The sequence below is a fragment of the Sus scrofa genome, chromosome 15 (assembly GCF_054392235.1).
Source record: "Sus scrofa isolate SSC_HxYL_T2T_F1_AM1 chromosome 15, Sscrofa_HxYL_maternal_Yorkshire_Landrace_v2.0, whole genome shotgun sequence".
NCBI classification, from domain to species: Eukaryota; Metazoa; Chordata; class Mammalia; order Artiodactyla; family Suidae; genus Sus; species Sus scrofa.
Genome location: NC_139397.1, coordinates 35548561 through 35571311, shown reverse-complemented (window position 1 = coordinate 35571311; position 22751 = coordinate 35548561). Strand labels below are relative to the sequence as shown.

Below are 22751 nucleotides of genomic sequence, written 5' to 3'. Positions count from 1 at the left end.
ATGTATTGAATTCCACCACAGTTTGTCTAGTTCCAGAGATTTGGTTTACTCAAGTGCAGTTCCATGACAGAAAAGAATATTTCAGGGATTCCCAACAGAAACAAATATGTGTCCCCCCTACAACTTGCCTCAGCAATTGTGGAGAAGAATATCAGTCTCCCTAAATATGTGTAACTCAATACAGGCATATGCCCATTAGTAATCACAGGCACACAATGATTGGTCATAACTGTTGGTCATAATAATTTAATTCCTTCGTTAAGCTTTAAACAAATTGAATGCTTCTTTCCTTTGAATTGTTGAAAGAAGAAACAATGTCCTTACTATAAATTTAATCTAAACTATTAGGAAATGTGTTCAAGTCTCCCCTCACAATTACAGCTGTTTTCAAATCAAAATGAGGGTCTGTGGCACCACAGGACTAATCCATTTGCTGAATTAACTACATGAAGTACATGGCTTTTCAATCTGAAAACAGATAAAAATTTACTATTTTTGTAACATTCCTGCTCTGAGGAAACCAAGTTTACCAGTATGGGTCTCAACTTTGCTGAACATAAATTAGACTATGTAGCTTTCTTTAAAAAGCCTAAGATAGTAATGGTTGAATTTAAAGCAGAACTAAAGTTTCTGTATTTGGTATAGAATGGAAAGGTTGGGACATAAAGGCATGTACTGGGGAATATGCAACAACATGTTTTCTTTCCATGGTTTGAACTGATTCCTTGGTTTGGCAACTCCTGGAGGGTAGAAACCCACAGGAGAACCAAATGTCAGACCTGTGTAACCAAGGCTTTCCAGCTCATTCAATGAGTTATGGGATCTTTAAACAATGAGAACTGACAAAAGTGCCCCAATAGGACAGCAGCATTTGGAATTTTAAAGCAGATAAGGAGAATAAGCAAACCATTGGGCAAATTGGGTCCAAACAAAAACAACACAAAACAACACAAAGATAAAGCAGCAAGTCTTCTGCTCTCTACCTTTTACTTTCACCTCTATCTAAGGAAAAAAAATTTGGATGAATTTTTAAGTAATTTTTTTCAAATTTTCTTTTTTCTTCCAAATTTATTGAGGTATGATTGATGAATACAAATTGTATATATTTAAGGTATACAGTTCAATTTTTGTCTTTTTTTGTCTAAGTACACAGAAGTTTCAGGTCCAGGGTGTGAACCCACACCACAGCAGCGACCCAAGCCACAGCAGTATCAATGCAAGGTCCTTAACCCACTGAGCTAACAGGGAACTCCTACAACTTGAGATTTTGATATACATTTATGAAGTAGTCACCACAATCAAACTAATTAACATATCTTTCAACTCACATAGTTACCTTTTTGGGGGGACAGGGTTGGCCTAACATCTTAGCAAATTTCAAGTATAACAATATATTATTGTTAACTATAGTCAAATTGCTCTATATTAGATCCTCAGAATTTATGCATCTTGCATAACTAAAACTTTGTAATCTTATTCCCTCCTCACCCAATCCTAAGGAATCTCCACGTCTGCTACTTACTAGCTTTGTGAGCTTGGTCTCTTCAGACATAGAGATCATAAAAACAATCATACACAGTGGGATACAACTCAGCCATAAAAAAGGATGAAATAATGCCATTTGCAGCAACATGGATACAAATAGAAATTCTCATACTAAGTGAAATAAGTCAGAAAGAGAAAGACAAATACCATATAATATCTCTTATAACTGGAATCTAAAATGTGGCACAAATGAATCTATCTACAAAACAGAAACAGACTCATAGACATAGAGAACAGACTTGTGGTTGCCATGAGGGTAGGCGGAAGGAAGTGAGACTGACTGGGAGTTTGGGGTTAGTAGATGCAAACTATTACATTTAGAATGGATAAGCAATAGGTTCTGCTGTATAGCACGGGGAACTAAATCCAATCACTTGTGATATAATATGATGTAAGATAATACAAGAAAAAGAATGTATATATGTGTATGACTGGGTCATTTTGCTGTACAGCAGAAATTCACAGAACACTGTAAGTCAACTATAATAAAAACAATTTAAAATAATAATAATAAATAAAAACAATTCAGAGAGTTGTTAAGATCGTACAAGGTTGAACATTATAGTTGGCACAGCACCTGGCACATTCTCAACACTCAATCAATAAGAAGGTGCGATTGTCACTATGAGGCTTTGACAAAGTAATGCCAAACCTTGGTTGACTTTCACAGGGCCATACAGTCTAGCAAAGGGAATACTAAGTCTCCTTCAATGAAAATAAAGACAAAACTTTTTAAGTGGTTGAATATTTTCAAAGGACTTATGCCCTTTGTGACACTTTTTTTATTTTTGTCTTTTTAGGGCCATACCTATGGCACATGGAGGTTCCCAGGCTAGGGGTCGAATTGGAGCTGTAGCTGCTGGCCTACACCACAGCCACAGCAACTCCGGATCCAAGCCACATCTGCGACCTATACCACAGTTCATGGCAATGCCGGATCCTTAACCCACTGAGCAAGGCCAGGGATCAAACCTGTGTCCTCATGAATACTAGTTAGATTCATTTTCGCTGAGCCACAATGGGAACTCCCCTTTGTGACACTTTAGAAGGGAGGCATAAAAGAAAATATCCTCTCGGTCTCATGTGTGATGACACAGCTACTTAGAAAAGTCAAAGGACTTGTCCACCGTCTCAATCAGAGACAGAACTAAAGCTCTGATTTCTGGAGGCCTGACCCTCCCCTCGTCAAAAAGTCAGGATGCTTCTCCATCTTGATGGTTGGTAGGACCTCAGAGAGCAGCACATCTGAACAGCACAGGGCAGCAAAGTCACTCAATCATCAATCAGAAATGATTATGTAGTCCTTATGCTACACAAAGGCCCTACTCACTTTTCTAATTATGTTATACTTTTTATCATATTTTGAATAAAGTAGTACTTCATGGAATTAAAATCTGATTACAATATGAAAATATATTTTGTCATGGGTTGACAAAAGAAAAATTAAGCTATTAGTAAAACTGATAATGGCAGAAAACCAAATGAACATTCACACTCCTAGGAAAGAGGGGGAAACATGCACAGACAACTAATTAATATGTGCACTTTTTCACTACAAATTGAATATCATCAGAGACCAGGTAGGTGCAAGCTACCTATGCTCAGATGCTGTTTGCAAGCACGTGGCAGTGATACTTAATGGCTTGGGTACACAGCCTCAGTAATGGATGTTCAAGCTCATTAAAACTGGCACAGGTATTGATAACACAAAGGAATATGCCAAGGTGTTATCAGCTGCAAGTGCAAAATGAGATCAGCTTTTAAATTATGTTTCAGCAACTCCATATGGCCAGTCAAAACAAAAAGAAAAGTGTTATGTCATATTTTGGAGGTTTCTTGTGTGGAAGTGGGAAGCAGAGGAGTTTCTGTGAAAGATGAACGCCATTCCCTGGGAAATGTTTTAGACCAGTGTATCACTGGTTTCCTAAACCAAACAATTACTAAAACAAGAGTTTAAACCCTGGCTTTATTTTAGCTTGGAGAGAAAATGACAAAAATCTCAGAACTAAAGTTGCCCTCCGAGGTCAACTTTTACAAATTCCTATCACATATATGAATCCCACTAAGGTTTTTTTTTTTTTTTTTTTTTTTTGGCTGCACCCATGACATCGGATACGGAAGTTCCCTGGCTAGAGACAGAACTTGGAGCACAGAAGTGACCTGAACCACAGCAGTGACAATGCCAGATCCTTAACCCATTGAGCCACAGCAAACTCCACCACTAAGGTATTCTTATAACATCATCACCCAATCTCTCCATAATATTACCAAGGAATAGAGAATTCACTAATTTTTATCCACCCTAACCAAAAGATGGAAAACTACACTTGTTACATATTATGACTCGCTGCAGTTGAGCAGGCATCTGTTGCTGTTGGCTTTCATTTTAGTTAACTCTATAGTTACATGAAAAATCAAACCCCTTACCCACAGGATGATCTTTCATATCCAGTGATGGTTTGGTAACACCTCTAATTTCTTGTTTATCTAGGTTTGATTTTTCCTCAACCATGTTTCAGGAATTTTAGCTCATAATTCTGGTTTAACCTCCTTACATATACTCTTTTTAAATTTTTTTTAATGTTTTATTATAATTGATTTTCAATGTTCTGTCAGTTTCTGCTGTACACAAAGTGACATAGTTATACATATATTTACATTCTTTCTCTCATATTATCTCCTATCATGTTCTTAAAGATGAGCTATGTCATTTGGAATTAGCACAATTCCAGAAACCAGCTGTGATGGGGGTGGACTCTTCCCCTCCAGCACACCTCCAACAATGGCTCACCCTCTTCTCTCTGCCTCAGTTAGATTTGCTCCTTTCCCTTTTCCAATACTTAGTGTTTCACGCCCATATTTATAATTGGATGAAGGATTACCATGAGATGCTGGTAATCATTCACAAATGGATGATGATTACTTGGAGGTTCATTGTACTATTCTTTCAATTTTTATGTATAATGGGAAAAAACATTAAATAGTAAAAGTTGTATAAAAGATAGATAGCATGACCAGAATATCCCCTTCTCAAAAAAAAAAAAAAAAAAAAAAAAAAAAAAAGCAGTTTCCCCCTTGGTGCAGAGGGTTGAGAATCTGACTACAGTGACTCTGGTCACTGCAGAGGTGTGGGTTTGATCCCCAGACTGGTGCAGTGGGTTAAAGGATCCAGTGCTCGAATTCAGTCCTTGGCCCAGGAACTTCCATATGCCACAGGTGCAGCCATAAAAAATGAATAAATGAAAACTTAAAAGATAACACGACAATAATATCCTCTTCTCAGACCTTCCACCCTACCCCAAATTCTCAATTTGTATTTGAAATAACACATAACTAATATTTTAACTCATAAATAGATGTGTAGGGCATTAGGAATATTATGTCATTATCACTATTGATGGTGAAAAATCTTGGCATCTTACATGACAGTGTAAAATAGATTATCAGCTTAACTCATGTCATTTAGCAAGCAAGAAGCTTAAAAGAAGTAGAATCAAGTTTTGAAAGTGACAGCAGAGGAGTTCCTGTTGTGGCTCAGTGGGTTAAGAACACGGCATAGTGTCCATGAGGGTATGGGTTCCATCCCTGGCCTTGCTCTGTCGGTTAAGGATCCGACATTGCCTCAGGCAGATGTGGTTAGGATCTGGTGTTGCCATGGCTGGGGTGTAGGCCGGCAGTGGCAGCTCCAATACGACCCCTAGCCAAGGAAATTCCATATGCCACAAGTGTAGCCATAAAAAGAAAAAAATAAATAAATTAATAAAAAGTGACTGCAGAGAATTTTAAAATTTCTATTACTACTGACAATGATGATGATGATGATGATGATAATAGTAATAAAACTTTCCTCAAACCAGGTAATACCAAGTTTAGAAGTATGAGTTCTAGCTGTGTCACTATTTGCTTTGGGCCAGCTGTGCTACTACACAGAAATTTGGGTAATTCCAAGTAAAAAATCTGGAGCGATCTCATATGGCTTTCAGTCAAACCCACTAAGCCTGATGAAGAACGTGAGGTCCAAGAATGGTGATGGTGAGAATTTCCCAAGGTAAACATTCAACTACTGTGCCAGGACTCCTGAATCCCAGGGTAACACTGTTTTCTATTCCACATAACATTTTAAACTCCACATTCTGTGTGCATTTTATTTCACTGTTCTTGTATAAATAGATTAGAGAACTTTCACGGTTTCCTACATTTAATTATATAGCTTATGCTTAATCTTATACCTCTAATACCTTTTCTCTCTGTGTTACTTGTCTTTCCTTAATATCGTACTCCTTAAACTTGTTTACAGCTACTATGCTCATCGTTGCCTGAAGTTAACAGTAGAAAATGTGAACTTAACTCTCAATCTGCCTCCTTCTAGCTGTGTGGACTTGAACAAGTCACATATTTGCTTTAAATCTCAGTTTCTTTTTTTTTTTTTTTTTGTCTTTTTTTTGTCTTTTGTTGTTGTTGTTGTTGCTATTTCTTGGGCCGCTCCCGCGGCATATGGAGGTTCCCAGGCTAGGGGTTGAATCGGAGCTGTAGCCACCGGCCTATGCCAGAGCCACAGCAACGAGGGATCCGAGCCGTGTCTGCAACCTACACCACAGCTCACGGCAACGCCGGATCGTTAACCCACTGAGCAAGGGCAGGGACCGAACCCGCAACCTCATGGTTCCTAGTCGGATTCGTTAACCACTGCGCCACGACGGGAACTCCTAAATCTCAGTTTCTTAATTTATAAAAATAATGTATCTTTACTTAAATTAGAGAATTATAAACATTATATATGATCACTTAAAAATGCAAGCATGGTTCCTAGCTATTAAATGAACTTCAAAAAATATGACTTTACTATTGGCGTTAATAATAAATTAATGAAGGCAGATACTTTATCTTTGTTTTTTTTTTTGCATCCCTACAGTATTATATAAAAACAGTATATAGGAGCTCCCACTGTGGTGCAATGGGATCTGCAGTGTCTTGGGATTGCTGAGACACAAGTTCCATACTCAGCCCTGGCACAATGTGTTAAGGATACGGCCTTGCGGCTCAGATCTGATCCCTGGCCCAGGAGCTCCATACGCCACAGTATGGCAAAAAAAAAAAAAAAAAAAAAAAAAAAAAAAGTATTTAATTTTTATCAAGAAAAAAATACATAATACATACAGAAAAGTAGAATTAGACTGCTAGATATACTATACTGTTGCGGGTGTCTTTGTAAGCACACATGATACCAAACCACTGTGAACAGGATGGAGCATTTCAATTGATTAAATGCTTATGCTTGAAATGACTTACTATAGAAAATATTAGCCATTTAATGATAAGCCGAATTATCTTGAGCAATTCTAACTGAAGACTTACTGAAATGTGCCTACATGCTTAGTACTTGTTTATCCAATATAAAATAATGGAGTACTTTATTATGTGTTATCGGAAAGTCTCAAGGGCCCATTCAAACTGACTACATGACCAACATAATTAAGTAAAATTAGCCTTAGAAAAAAATGAACACCCCCCATACACATACATATAGGCAGAAAATATAACTCAAGCAAAGCAAGCTGAATTAAAAGCTTAATATGTAAATATGACTTTACCATTATGGTTTGCTGCAAGACATTTTTTCAGTTACAATCGATGATACAAAAATGATTATACTTTTTCAAAACTACCTAAGAATTCTAGTAAAATTAAAATAGTCAGATATGAGTCAAAGGAATTCTTCCTTATTATTTTTTATCTTTCCCCTAATATGTCTTTCCTTAAGCCATAGATGTGTTTTTAGTATTTTATAAACATTAGTAACTGTTAATTTAAGGACAACACAAAAAATTCACTAGAGACATTTTCTCTATTCTGACATAATCTACCTAACATTGAGTATGGCAATCCTGGATTCTGACCAGAGCTAATTACTGACATTGCATTAGGAAGAAGTGGAGAAAAGCTCTTAGTGTCTCAACTTACACATCTATAATACAAAATTAATGCCCACTTTGCCTCCCAAACAAGGTTTTACAAAAAATGCAGATAAGTAACATATGTTGAAATGTCCTAGAAAAATATAAAAGTAAATGTAAACATGAACCTATTATAAATACATTAGGTGAAATTCCTGTTCTCGTCATCTCCCATTCTTATTCTAAGGAATATAACTTGGCTGACAGTAATCAGAGTCACTTCAAATTCTTCTGTTTTAAAATCATAATCTAATAATATAACTCTGCTCAAGGGAATCAAAGTATAACAAGTACAGTAAGATAATAGTATTAATATTTTAAGTATATGCCAATACTGAATTGATGAAATTTTTTTACCTTTAATTTTAAAGACAGGCACACAGAGGATATATTATATCAGTCATACCTATAAATCACATGTAAGTGAAATAGTATCAAATAAAGGAGAGGCAAAGAGAATAAAAGAGTTCAAATGCCAAAATGTGCTGGTGTATTTCCTCCATCATAGTAGGAAGAGAAGCATGAAACATGGAAATGTGGTTTGGGGAAAAGAAGGTTAATCAAACCTCATCATAGTCTGGATTGAGTATTTCTTGGAACTCTGCTGCTTTCTCTACTTCCTGCCCCAGTCGCAGCCTTTTGATTTCTAATTTTACTTATTTAAGCTCTAGATAACATAAAAGATACTGTGAACAGTGGGTAATATATTCATAATTTCCTTGAACAAAAAAATGTGTTTATTCATCTTTATGTACTTGTGTCTAGAAGAATTTTTGGCTCTGCTCAATATATACATCCAGAATACATAAAAGGATAGGTGGATAAATTGATAGATAGATGTCAGTGTCAAAGTGCCTATTAATCTATATTTGTGTTGACAAGCCCAGTTCCTGGGCCAAAAAAATCCAAGACCAACCATAATTGTGTGAGATGCACTGTAAATACACAATTTGTTTTACTGTAACCTTTTAAATGTCAGCTGATTCCACCTGAAATATACAAAACTCTGTGCAGGGCATGCTGCTGAAATTCAATAATGCTTGTTGATGAATCTAAGCATAACTGTTTCATACAACTCACACAGAGTTATTTCCTTTTAAAAATCAAAGTAGTTTTCTATCTTAAAAAGTAGCTTTCACTGACATGTGGAAGCTGAAAAAAGGACAGACAGAACTTCTTTGCAGAACAGATGCTGACTCACAGACATTGAAAAACTTATGGTCTCCAGAGGAGACAGTTTGGGGGCTGGGGGGATGTGCTTGGGCTGTGGGATAGAAATCCTGTGAAATCAGATTGTTATGATCATTATACAACTACAGATGTGATAAATTCATTTGAGTAATTAAAAAGAAATAAAAAAATAAAAAGTAGATTGTAACATGCAAGTTTAGGCCTCAATCTAAATTTTGGTTTATATTTCCAACTCCCTTGAAATACTTTAATCATTGTATTTCTAAAACATAGAAATATAATTTTCCTAAATTTTTCCCGCTGAAATGTTAACACTGGATTTTATGAGTAAATCCTTTTCCCCACTCCTTCTTGGTGTTTAGTCTAAATATTGCCATTTTAACATAAGCTGGAATCTTAAAAATATTTTGATAAAAAATATTTATATTTGAATTTCAAAAAAAGGTTTGAATATTTGCAGTTAGTATATAAGGTTACCATAGTTTGATTTTTATAATAAATATATTTACTTTTGATTTCAAATGTTTTTAATGTAGATTAACTTAAACTTTGGTCAAAGCATATAAATCATATAGCAACAAAGAAAACATTTTTGGTACTCTGCAAAAAAATAATTATGTTCTAATGATGTACTTCCATAAGCATTTCTTTAATTTTTGCAGGCAATGATCTAATCTTGATAGTAGGATTTTTTTTTTTCCAAGTCTGCACCTGTGGCATATAGAAGTTCCACGGCTGAGGGTTGAATCAGAGCTGCAGCTGCCCACCTAAGCACAGCTGCAGCAACACCCAGATCCAAGCCACATCTGTGGCCTATACCACAGCTCATGGCAACGACAGCTTCTTTAACCCACTGAGCAGGGCCCGGGATCAAACCTGCACCCTCATGGATACTAACTGGGTTAACCTGCTGGGCTACAATGGGAACTCCAATAGTAAGATATTTTGACACATAACTAACAAGGACCTATTGTATAGCACAGGGAAATCTACTCAACATTCTGTAATAACCTATATGGGAAAAATAATTATATAATTAAAATATATAATTATATTATATATTATGATATATATTACATATATACATATATAAATGATTTACCTTGCTGTACACCTGAAACTAATACAACATTGTAAGTCAACTTACTCCAATAAAATAAAAAAAGGTCAGCCATGATAGCAATTACAGTTAAATCTAAATTTCAGTTCTCTGAGCTGTGGGTCAGGAACAAAGGATGTCATAATTTTAAAAGCCTTCTACGTGTTTAAACTACTGGAAGAAAAAAAAAAGTAAACTACATGGAATATTCTGTCTCAATAGACATGTGCGTGAAGTATTGTTGCAAGAATCTGTGCCCCTTAGGATTAGCCCAACACAGCTCTGAGAAGAGCCTTATTCTCCCATGGTTATTAAGAACTCTACACTCTTCTCTGTACTTCTCTCTCTTCATGGTCCTTGGGCAAAATGAGCACCATCTGTCTTTCATTCCATCATGGGTGGGAGGTAGGGGTTCCTCTTTAGATACACTGTAGACAAGACTGTTTCCAGTGTCCTTTTTCACAATATTTAGGACCCCACATCCTGCCCCCTGCCAGACCTCCATGGTGCTCCTCATTTTATTTTATTTTAATTTTTTGTCTTTTTTTTTTTTCTTTTTGGGGCCGCACCAATGGCATATGGAGGTTCCCTGGCTAGGGGTTAAATCAGAGCTGTAGCTGATGGCCTACACCACAGCCACAGCAAAACCAGATCCGAGCTGTATCTGCAACCTACATCACAGTTCACGGCAATGCAGGATTCTTTAACCCACTGAGCGAGGCCAGGGATCAAACCTGTGTCCTCATGGATGCTAGTCAGATTCGTTTCTGCTGAGCCACGATGGGAACTCCAGTGCTCCTCATTGGCTGTATGATATTCCATCAAATAGATGTAAAATAACTTATCTAGCTGCCTACCCACTTTTGCATATTTACTATCGACTCAATACTCTATCCTTGTAAATCATTTTTCAATACAAATATAAATTATTTTCAAAGCCTCATAGTCATGAATACAATTCTTCCTTTTTAAAATAGCAGATTGTTGATGGTTATAAAAAATTGTGGGAAAGTTTAAAATGAGATTAAAAAAGTTAAAAGTTTGACTCAGGGCTAGAAGTGATAATGCTGTTAGAAGTGTAACTAGCTCCCTGCACACAAAGAATTCCCACAGTTTCTGCAACACAACCAAATTGAACTGATGGACAAAAATCCTTGAATGATAAAATAATGTCAAGCAAACAAAGAAACAAAAAATATCACAGTAGATTCATTTGTCCAATTCCCCTAAGTATGAGTTCCCTTACTAATGTAAATATTGTTGATACCATTTCAGTAATTTGTTTTATTTTTCAGGATAACAACCACAGCTTTTCACTTCCTATTCAATATCTTATATATATAATTCATCAGGATGAGGCTGCCAGAGCCATTTAAAAAGAAACATCAGGTGCCCAAAGCATGCTCTAAAAGCTGTTATCAAGATTCCTACCATTAAAAGATCTATTAGGCTCCAGAGTTTTGCTTTTTATTTTTATTTTTTTTGTCTTTAACTTTTTAATCTTTGCATTTTACAAATTTTACAAAATTTTGCTTATTTAATTTTCTCTGTGCTTTTACCTATTGAAACTATTATCCCCAATTTAGAGGAAGAAACCAAGCTTCAGAAGACTTTTAAAAATTGCTGAAAGGCCCTGAATTGTCTCCTTTTAAGGACTGTTTCTATTTCAATATGTCATACTGTAATACAACATTTAAAAGATAACAAGTTGAATTAAATTTTTTGAATATCATATGGTAAATAAGTTCAGTGGGCTCCAATATTGAGTCCAATAAAATTGTGATTCTATACAGAGCCTCCCACATAATCATTCATCCTAGCAAACCAGTAAAAAAAAAAATTGTGCAATAACTTACTTACATGTGGGATGGACATTGAGAAGGACAGGTTTGTATAGATCAGAGAAAAATCTATTCATGAGAAAAAGAATTGAAATGAACCATCTATGGTTTGTGGGTCAACTGGGCCCACCTTCATATATCAAGAACATATAATTTTTCATCTTATTATGCTAAACAAAGTATTTTGAGTTCTAGTTGGATGCAGGGAGGATGCTAATTACAGGGTGACTCGAACACAAATGTGACACTAGTCCCATTCCTCAGGGGTTACAGTCTCTTAGAGCAGAGATGCTCTAAGAGTGATGTTGGCAGACTACCTCCACTTGGGGCGTGTTACCCACTGGTCCACTCTGGGATAGGTTTAACTGAGGGTAAATATTATAGATGCTAAACATTTAGATGCTTTCATAACAATTTGACAGGGATGTGGAGGTCCAAATGCCTAAATGGCGTGATTTAACTGAGTAGATGAGCTAGTGGGTGAGCCAGCAACAGACTAATGACACACAGCAGAACCTCCTTACATGATGTTGTGGATGTTGTGATTTTCTTTCCTTTCCTTTCTCTCTCTCTCTCTTTTTTTCATTTTTTTTTTTTTTTGGCTGTACCCACATCATGAAGAAATGCCCAGGCCAGGATGGAACTCACACCTTGGCGGTGATCCAAGCCACAGTGGTGCCATTGTAGGATCCTTAATTGCTAGGTCACCAGGGAAGTACTATGACGTTGTGATTTAATGTTTGTTTTTCCACTATAACCCAGATGCACTAAAATATCTGAAATAATTTTTTGATGAAAAGATAAATGATTTATATTCTGTGGAATAAATATTGAAATTAGCTAGTCATAAAGAGTTGAAGATAAAGTTTATTTATTATAATGATTTTTATTTTTTCCATTATAGCTGATTTACTGTGTTCTGTCAATTTTATGCTGCACAGCAAGGTGACTCAGTCACACATACATGTATACATTCTTTTTTCTCATATTATCATGCTCCATCGCAAATGACCAGACATAGTTCTCAGTGCTATACAGCAGGATCCCATTGCTTATCCATTCCAAAGGGTATAATTCGCATCTGTTAACCCCAAATTCCCAATCCTTCCTACTCCCTCTTGGCGACCACAAGTCTGTTCTCCACATCCATGAATTTCAGGTTCATTTCTGCCCTGTAACAGATTCCAGATATAACTGAAATCATATGGTATTTGTCTTTCTCTTTCTGACTTACTTCACTTAGTATAAGCGTCTCCAGTTCCATCCATGTTGCTGCAAATGGCAATATTTCGTTCTTTTGTACAGCTGAGTGGTATTCCATTGTGTATATGTAGTACATCTTCCTAATCCAATTGTCTGTCGATGGACATTTAGGTTGTTTCCATGTCTTGGCTATTGGGAATAGTGCTGCAATGAACATGCAGGTGCATCTGTCTTTTTCAAGGAGAGGTTTGTCCAGGTATATGCCCAAGAGTGGAATTGCTGGGTCATATGGTAGTTCTATGTATAGTTTTCAAAGCCACCTCCATACTGTGTTCCATAGTGGTTGTACCAATTTACATTCCCACCAACAGTGCAGGAGGGTTCCCTTTTCTCCACACCCCCTCTGGTATTTGTTATTTGTGGACTTATTAGTGATGGCCATTCTGACTGGTGTGAAGTGGTACCTCATTGTAGTTTTGATTTGCATTTCTTTAATAATCAGTGATGTTGATCATTTTTTCATGTGTTTATTTGCCATCCATATATCTTCTTTGGAAAAATGTCCAAAAATACAGTATTACTTGCTTCTTTGTGTATAAATGCTTAAAATTAATATCCTGAGGTTTACTAAAAATGCTCTAAAATCTCTCCTTCTATCATCATTATCCTTATTTTGAAGATTTATTTCTTCTCTCCAATAATATTATTTTAAAAAATGGAGATAGTCTATATATACATTATCCTCTGAGAGTAGTGCTGTCATCAAGCTAACCTAGAGTAGTTAGCAAGAAGGAAGCAAGTTCATTTCCTACATTAAATCCTGTAAATATTGATATGCCAATTCCTGTTCAAAATCTGAGAACTGACGTTTAATATGAATAATCACTATTTCTCTTAATACTTAATTCTGATTTATCAATAATGAAAGTTTTGAGTATATATAGCAATCCTTTCCATTTTTTTTTTTTTTTTTTTTTTTTTTTTGCTTTTTAGGGCTGCACCAACGCTATATGGAGGTTCCCAGGTTAAGGAGCTACAGCTGCCAGCCTACATACACTACCGCCACAGCAACACAGGATCTGAGCTGCATCTGCGACCTACACCACAGCTCACAGCAATACCAGATCCTTAACCCACTGAGCGAGGCCAGGGACCCAACCCGCAATTTCATGGTTCCTAGTCAGATTTGATTTCACTGCACCATGATGGGCACTCCATATAGCAATCCTTTCTATTAACTGCCTATATATCCACTTTCGAACAAGGTAATACATCTAATTCCTTTTTATTCCAAAATTATGTTTTCTTCTTGTTATATTTCTGCAGTGTCATTTTAGAACAGATGATTATAATAACATTAATTTGGGAACTGTATTTGGAATATCTATTTATCATTTAATCTTTCAAAGTAATTTATTTTTACTATATTTTTGAAAAAACATTGGTTCATGTGAGATAGGAAATACAAACATAATAAATTTTAAAATAGTGGTCTTTCACAATAGTTTTAGAAGCATTGTCTTAGAAAAGATTAGACATGTTATAATCAAAGAAGAAATTTCTATATGAAAGAATCAGTCTCTGGGGTTTAGAGGAAAATGACGTTCCTCACTGTGTAGGAAAAGGAATAGTCAGTGGCTTTGCACTTGCAAATCAGGTTTCAGGTGGGATAAAATCTAGGCTCTCAGAACTGAGGAAAGTATTCCATGTAGAGAAGGTAGTGTGAACAAAGGCACGGAGTTAAGAGAGCTTTTGAGACTTAGTAAGAATATCTAATAGTTCAATATCCCTGAAACATAATATAAATAGAATAGTAGGAGAGGCCAAGCTTAATTCTGAGAGAAATCAAATTTACAATTCATTCAATCAGCAAAGGGGTGCCTCTGATATTTTTTTGTTTTTTAAGTGCATTAACAGTTTTTAGCTGGGCTTTATAAAGTTATATTTGATAGGAGACTTCTGGAGGATTTGAGACCCATGAAACTAAAAAATGAAGGAGAATTTTTTTTCTTTTTTCTTTTTTTGGCTGCATATGAGGCATATGGAAGTTTCCAGTCCAGGGATCGAATGTGAGCTGCAGCTGTGACATAGACCACAGTTGTGGCAATACCAGGTCTTTCACACACTGTACCTGCCAGGATCAAACCCATGCTGCCACAGAGACAACACCAGATATTTAACCTACTGTGCCATAGTGGGACCTCCCAATTTTCTTAGTTATGAAATCGGACAAATATACACATTTATCAAATTAAGTTTAGGAAAAATAAATAAGCAAAAATAAAACAAAAAGCAGATCAAAATCCAGGCATCTGGAAGCAATCACTGATATCCAATACAATGTGAATTACATACTATCAACTGTTTTAAAGACACCTCTGTTCAGTTTTTATACCATGAACATGTCAATAAATATGCTTATACAATCTTTCTTTCACTGACTGCATAAGTTACTATTAAAAGATGTACCTGGGGAGATAGCATAATTGCAATATTTAACGTGAGGGCATCAGTCACAGTGAAATTTGTAACCATAAGATTGTTGAAGAGGTAGTTAATGTATGTGTTCGAGATAGGGAATGGCATCTCAGAGTTAAATAATGAGAGAAAGTAGGTCTTATACTTCCATATAATGATTAAAGCAGGCTCAACCGCTTATCAGCTGAGTTTTTGGAATTTTTTGCTTTAGCCTCAGTTTTCTGAGGTTAATGATTTTAACATCCAGACTGTCTATGAAACATATATATAAAGCATCTGGCACAAGTTCTAGCATAGCAGGCACTTAATTAATGTTAGATTTTTCTTTGATCATTGATTGATCTTCAAATGTATGTGGGGAGATGGATAATACCAAAGAAGATGGATGTCCAGGTTTCAAGGTGACATAACTAAAGGAAGAAGATGCTATAAAAATGGAGATTTCATGGATCTGAGCAGACTGAGGGGAAGGCAGTTGTTATGCTAACCATGAATATGAGCTCCCATCCAAGGCTGCACTGACATCAAAGATAGATTGTTGGCAAAGCAGCATAATGAATGGCATTGCCACACTTCAGCCTACACATGTCAGGGCCATCTAGAAGCCCTCCTCTCCTTGGCCAGTAATGCATTAAATGTTCCTGTGCTGACCTCCAAGAACTAAATGAAGTTTCCCAATGAGCTTTGGTTAGACTCCTTCAAGGCACTTACATACTATAGAAACATGGTGAGACCTGTCATGAGAAGAAACAAAGAGCTTACATTTTACACTGAGATATAATCTGTAACAATGAGGCCAGGGTTACACATTTTATTCAAAATCCCCACTGTATTTTCTGGCTTTGTGAGGAGTACATAAATAGGCCAATAACCTTGTGACTGCCTGAAAGGTGCTCTGGATTGGATAAGAGGAATAAATGAGCACAAATCTTTTCCCCTACTTAACAAGCAACTCAGTGCCCACAATCTGCTGACAGTGAATCAGTTCTTTCAGTGGTACTTAAGACAGCATGGCTTTAAGAGCTTAGATTTTGTTTAATCCTGTTTAAAGGGTTGTGTTATGGCAAACTCTTCTGCAAATATTATTGATGTTAGCTTTTACTTAGAATATAATAATAACACTGTAGCTTTGTCCTAGGATATTTTCTCCAAATAAGCTTTAACAGTGATCGGTTATGAAATGATGAAAAAAATGATTAAAATGATTAACTTCAAATAATATTATTTTGATATCTTGGGAAGTGTTAGAGTAGAATGAGTGTCCTAGATATTGAAATTGGGTTTAATTTAGCATGCAGCTCGCTGCTTAAACAGCCATCCAGTCTTTGGGCACTTTGCTATCAAAGTTCCATTATACACAGGAGTAAATGCCTCTTTAAATAGTCCAAATAACCTGAGAAGGGAGATGAAACCCATGATTTTGTCTTGCTTTCCAAAGCCAAAGATTACACAAATGTCTATAGTTTGATCAAAATCATAGTGAATAGAAGATAATAGTACTCAGCACTTCAAATCTAAGAACTCGGCTTTTTCACGATGTTTTTGTCATCTTCAATAGGAAATATTTGCGAGCAAGTAAAAAGGGTGACTTACAAAATGAACACATTAAAAGAATTTGTGAGACTTCTGTATTAGAACCAAGTTAAGTAATTCTATACTTTTTTTAGTAATAAAGCTCATCTGAAATAAATCATTGGGGTACATCTGAAATAATCACAATGCAAAGGCAACACTGTGATGAGTCCCAAATGTATGAACATTTCAAAATGAAAATATACAAATAGATTAATAAAATTGCTATCTTGTTTTCTCTCTATATAATATCATCATCATGGTAATATTCATTTTTCATCCAATTTCAAGTGAAACTTGAATTTGCAGAAAAATAAAACCCAACTTCCATTAAACACTTTCATTCATTTATTCAAAAAAAAATGAATCTTAAGTTCCTGTTGATTTGGCCCCTACCCTCATTAACTAAGTTACATTCTTTTTATAGTTTCCATGACTTAACATTTAATTTGCAGGTATAAGTGTACCTAATTAGAAGAAAGAGCAGACTGTAAGTGTGACGATATTTGTTAGACAAAAAGGCAAAACTCTTTTCATCTATCATACAAATAACCTATTCTATGCCTTGAAAATAAGCAAAGATATTATGTCTAAATAAAGTGAAGTGCAAAAATTAACAGTTATCTCACCACAGTGATTAGTATGATCAGGCAAACTGGAATATTCAAAAAAAAAAAACCTGACATCCTTCTCATCAGTACATTTCCTATGACATTATTATTTCTTATTACCTAATAACTCCTCCTAATACCTCCCATAAAGAAAAAACAAAGTCCACAGTTTTACTCATTCATTCATCCACAACCTAAACTCCTTTTTAAACTTTGGAAAAATAACAAAATCAGAAATATCCTAAAGGAAACCAAGGTAGTTTCTTTGCCAAGCTAGAAAAAGCCAAAGTGTATTACGTTCCCAGGTCCTTTCTGTTATTTCAACTTTGCAGAGTGTCTCCCTAGTTTGTTGCACTTAAGCTTGAAAAGCAAAGCAAAGAGGACAGAAAACTAATTTAATTAGCAAATATGAAGCACTTACATACACAGGCCGTCATATTCTATCCTTCCACACCAAGGAGAACTACCCAGAGAAATGCTAGAGATGTAACACATGATTGAAGTGACATAACTCATGATTATGAGGGATCAAAGCAGTCAATCTAACATATGGGGCATAATTTTATCAATGACCTAACTCAGGGATGGGTCTTCTTTCACATGTGCCAAGGTATAAATTTCTAATTAAATGGCATTTGTAATCATTGAAACCTAATGTCAATTAAACATTAACTAGAAATACCATTATTTATTTCCACTTATACAGAACTCAACATAAATATAAGATATAAGAAGGTATACACATACCATTGATCCATCGTGCTTCTGGATCATGAAGCACAAAGTCTTTCCTGAAGAGGTCTTCTAAAGACAATCTGGTTTCTGATGAATTTGTGAGTTCATCTAAAATAAAGTAAATTTTAGGTTAGATGCTTATCTTATGTTAGGTTTTAAAAATAATGAATCACCATATTTGGACTATTTTGCTTTAAAAATATATTGATAGGTGACAGTATAAAGTGGCAAATTTTTTTTTTTTGTATCGGAAGTTTGTTTCAAGTTTGTTTCAAGAAGTTTCAAGATATTTTTGAATAAATTAAATTATTTTCAAGAGTAAAACTGTCTTGAGCTAACACAGATTTAATAGATCAGTCCTTGTTATATAGTGATACACGTTAAGAAAGCAGATAGTAATTCTTGTTGCATATTGTGCCCCAAATGATATATTTTTCACTGTTTAAACATAAACCAGCTCAATACTTTTCAAAACCACTTCAACATAGTCTCTCTAATGATAAATTTACAGTTTTGTCATAAACTTTAAAGATGAGAAAGCTGGAGTTCCCGCTGTGGCACAGTGGGTTAAGAACCAACTACAGCAGTTCTGGTGCCTGCAGAGGTGTGGGTTTGATCCCCAGCCCCATACAGTGGGTTAAAGGACCCAGCATTGCTACAGCTGTGGCATAGGTCTTAGAAGTGTCTCGGATTCAGCCCCTGGCCTGAGAACTTACGTGTGCCACACGTGTAGTCATTAAAAAAAAAAGAAAAAAGAAAAAAAGATGAGAGAGTTAAGCATCCTAAACACATATATGATGAATAAAACTTTCCAATTTGAAAAGAAGTTCACTAAATAAACAGAGTAAACACCAAATTTCAACAAACTATTACCCAACAAGCACTAAGGAGTTAAATGTAAATTCAGACAATATAATGCCAGAATATAAATGAAAAGCATATGTTTATATTAGTCCCTGACACCTGAACTAGGTATGCTCCCCTTTTAAATTCCAAAATCTAAGAAATAGAAGTGATAGGGATGGAATAGACACAGGGAGTTGTAGAAATCCCGATAAGGGACTATAGATAAAGCAGGAAATGTGGGGACTTTGGAAGATCATTGCAAGTTAATAAATTGCTCAAAAAAGCCATCAGAACAAGGCAGGTTTGCTTGACTAGTACAAGTGTGAGAATTGCCTCAGGTTGTTGAGTGGGGGATGGGATGAGGCCTGAATTCAGATTCTGACCAAGGGCAGGAGTTTGAGGTCATCCCTTCTGCAGATTTGAATACACACTTTACAGAATACCAAGGAGGAGCTACTACTCCCAAAAAAGAAGAGGCAGTCTTTTCCAACCCCCACTCCCCTTGGATGGTAAAACTGGAGCCCACTGGATCCTGGGGGCAAAGCCTCCTTGTCAGCCCGCTTGCATCTCTCACAAGCGTCCTATCTTAATAAATCTATTTCTTGCCTATCACTTTATCTCTTGCTAAATTCCTTCTGCACAGAGGCATGAAGAACCTGAACCTCAGCAAGTCCAGATACCGGGTGAGTGATTTTAATTTCAAACTGTGGATTCTTCATGGACTTGGAGAGTAGACTTGTGGTTGCCAAGGGGGAGGGGGAGGGAGCAGGATAGATTGGGAACTTGGGGTTAATAGATGCAGATTATTGCATTTGGAATGGATAAGCATTGAGGTCCTGCCATGTAGAACTGGGAACTATATTTAGTCACTTAAGATGGAGCATGATAATGCAATAAAAAAGAATCTATGCATGTATGTGTAACTGGGTCACCATGCTGTACAGTAGAAAACTGACAGAACACTGTAAACCAGCTATAATGAAAAAATAAAAATAATTATATAAAAAAATAAAATAAAGTAAAATAAAATAAAATAAAATAAAACTGTGGGTTCAAGCCCCAGTTTGGATTTAGGCTGGGTTTGAGTCCTGTCACATGGGTTCAAGTCCCAATCTGGGTTCTGACTAGGTTCAGGACATTAGTGCTGTCAGTTTCAGAAGGACAACATGGTTTAAGTACCAAGATTAAACATAGCAAACATGCTTTTAGGAGAAAGAGGCTATAGACAAATTAGCAATATTTCGTTTTCTTTGCAAAATAACAGCATTGTTTATTTCCTGTATAATATCATTTTTATAACCTTTCAGCTGTGACCTTCACTCTGGTTGAAAATAAAATGTCAATGACATATGGTAACCTCATTAAATATTGTTTTATAAAGGTTCAGCACTTATTGCAGCAAGAGCTTTGTTTCTTCCAGCTGAAAAGCTGGGGCAAAGAATCAATAACTTCAAATGCAATTTCCTTCAACATGAATCAACCACATATTTAACCCACAAAATAATTGCTCAGAAACAACATAAAAAAAAATTGCAAGTGGCATTTGGAGTGGATAAGCAATGAGATCCTGCTGTATAGCTCAGGGAACTATATCTAGTCACTTGTGATGGAACATGATGATGGGTAATGGTGAGAAAAAGAATGTATATGTATGACTGGGTCATTTTGCTGTACAAGAGAAATTGACAGAACACTGTAAATCAACTATAATGGAAAAATTAAAAATCATAAAATAATTAAAAAATAAAATAGAGTTTTCAAAAGCAGAAAAAAAAAGTAAAAAACAAGTGGACCTAGTGAGAATTGTTTGACCCAAGCCTAGCATAAGACATGAATATATGTAGATTTACAAAACAAAACATTCCATTTGACAGTCTGACACAACAAAACAAACTTACCTTATTCATTCAACAAATACTATGGTTCTTAATTTTCAAGGTGTTAAGGGAAGTATTGTAAGGTGCTAGACACCTTACATCTATGCCTTGCCCTGACAGCTTCACACAAAGCGTGAGAGACTATGATAAATGTCAGAATAAGGATATAGGGTACTGTGTGAGCTCAGAGAAAGGAAGGAAAAGATCTTGTAAAAACAATCAGAAACTTGAGTGAAAAATAAAACTAGCCAATGCTCATCCAAGGCTGGTGGGAACGAAAAATGGTACCTATACATTGGAAGACAGTTTGGTGGTTTCTTAAGAAAATAAACATAGAATCTAACAATTGTGCGCTTTGGTATTCACCCAAATGAGCTGAAAACCTACAGCCACACAAGATCCTGGACATGGATGTTTATAGTAGCTCTATCCATAAATACCACAATTTGAATGATGCCAAGATGTCTATCAGTGAATGGATAAATCATGATCTAGACATTGTGATATTATGCAATGATAATGAGAAATGAGCCATCAACCATGAAAAGACATGGAGGAACTTTAAATTATTAAGTCAAAGAAGCCAATATGAAAAGACTGCCTACTGTATAATTCCAACGATGTAACATGCTACGAAATGTAAACTATGGAGACTCTAAAAACATCAGGAATTAGAGTGGTAAGGACGTGCCATTATACATTTGTTCAAATCCACAGAATGTATCACAGCAACAGTATACCCTGAAGTAAAATGTAGACTTTGGATGATAATGATGTGTCAATGAAGGTTTATCAATTGTAGCAAACATATTTCTCTGGTGTGTGATGGAGACAATTGGGGGTGGTTCTACCCATGTGAAGACAAGGGTAAACGGAAAATCTCACTGTCCTGTTCGATTTTTCTATGAACCTGAAATTTCCTTAGAAAATGAAATCTATTTTCATTTTTTTAACATCAAACAACCTGGGCCTTACAGGTTTCCAAGGAGAGAGAAAGGGACGGTCAGGGACTAGCAAAGGCAAGAAAGCATTTTAGAAAAAACGATGAGTGAGTGTTGTTTGACAAAGTAAAGAAGCCTTGACTCTAGAATTAATTTTCTGTCATAGGAGTTTGGGATTTGAATCAGAGGAGCTAACTTTATTAGGATTTCAGAAATACACTTATTCTATATTGCAAGAAGACCAGATTTTGGTAAAGATAAGTTACACAGTTCAAAGATTCCTAAGATTATATAAGTGCACCAAATTTGTCCAATCTAATCCCTTCAATTCTTAGATGATTATATTTTACCATCTCTATTAGATATGCATGTGTTTAGCTGATCCAATGAAATTTATGTAGGTAAGGTGGGAGGTAGGCTTTCAGTAGGACAGTAGATTATGCTAGCACAATCTATTAAAGAAATGACCCTCATCAACTGAACTGAAAAAAAGTTATATTTCTACTCTCAGGTAAATCCACATATTTTGTTTATTGTATCTTTTAAGCAGATGTAAAAAAAAAAAAAAAAGCTTATAAGGCAAATGTACCATATCGATCTTATTTTCAAATTTGTTCTCAAATATTATTTTGGTAATTTTTAAATGGGTGTTCTTTCATATGAGCTTAAAAATCACATTAAAACCACCAAATTGAGAATCTTATTAATTAAAATAGCACTATATATGCACTATCTGGAAAACTTTAAACATTCTGTAAGATGAAGGTTTTTCATTCAGAACTACTTATTCCACTCCCATTTTATGTACATTAATTATGTTTCATTTTCTATTTTTATATAGATCCTTTATATTTCCTA

The 22751-nt window shown here is 35.6% G+C and overlaps 1 protein-coding gene across 13 annotated transcripts in view; it reads right to left on the bottom strand.

Annotated features, from left to right (window-relative positions):
• Window positions 1–22751, bottom strand: part of DPP10 (dipeptidyl peptidase like 10) — a 1405335-nt gene that overhangs the window by 473297 nt on the left and 909287 nt on the right. For all 13 annotated transcript variants that reach the window (XM_085001430.1, XM_085001433.1, XM_085001436.1 and 10 more), the window contains one exon: window positions 18242–18337. In XM_085001430.1, coding sequence (XP_084857556.1) covers window positions 18242–18337 — 96 coding nt within the window. The remainder of the gene's footprint in view (window positions 1–18241; window positions 18338–22751) is intronic.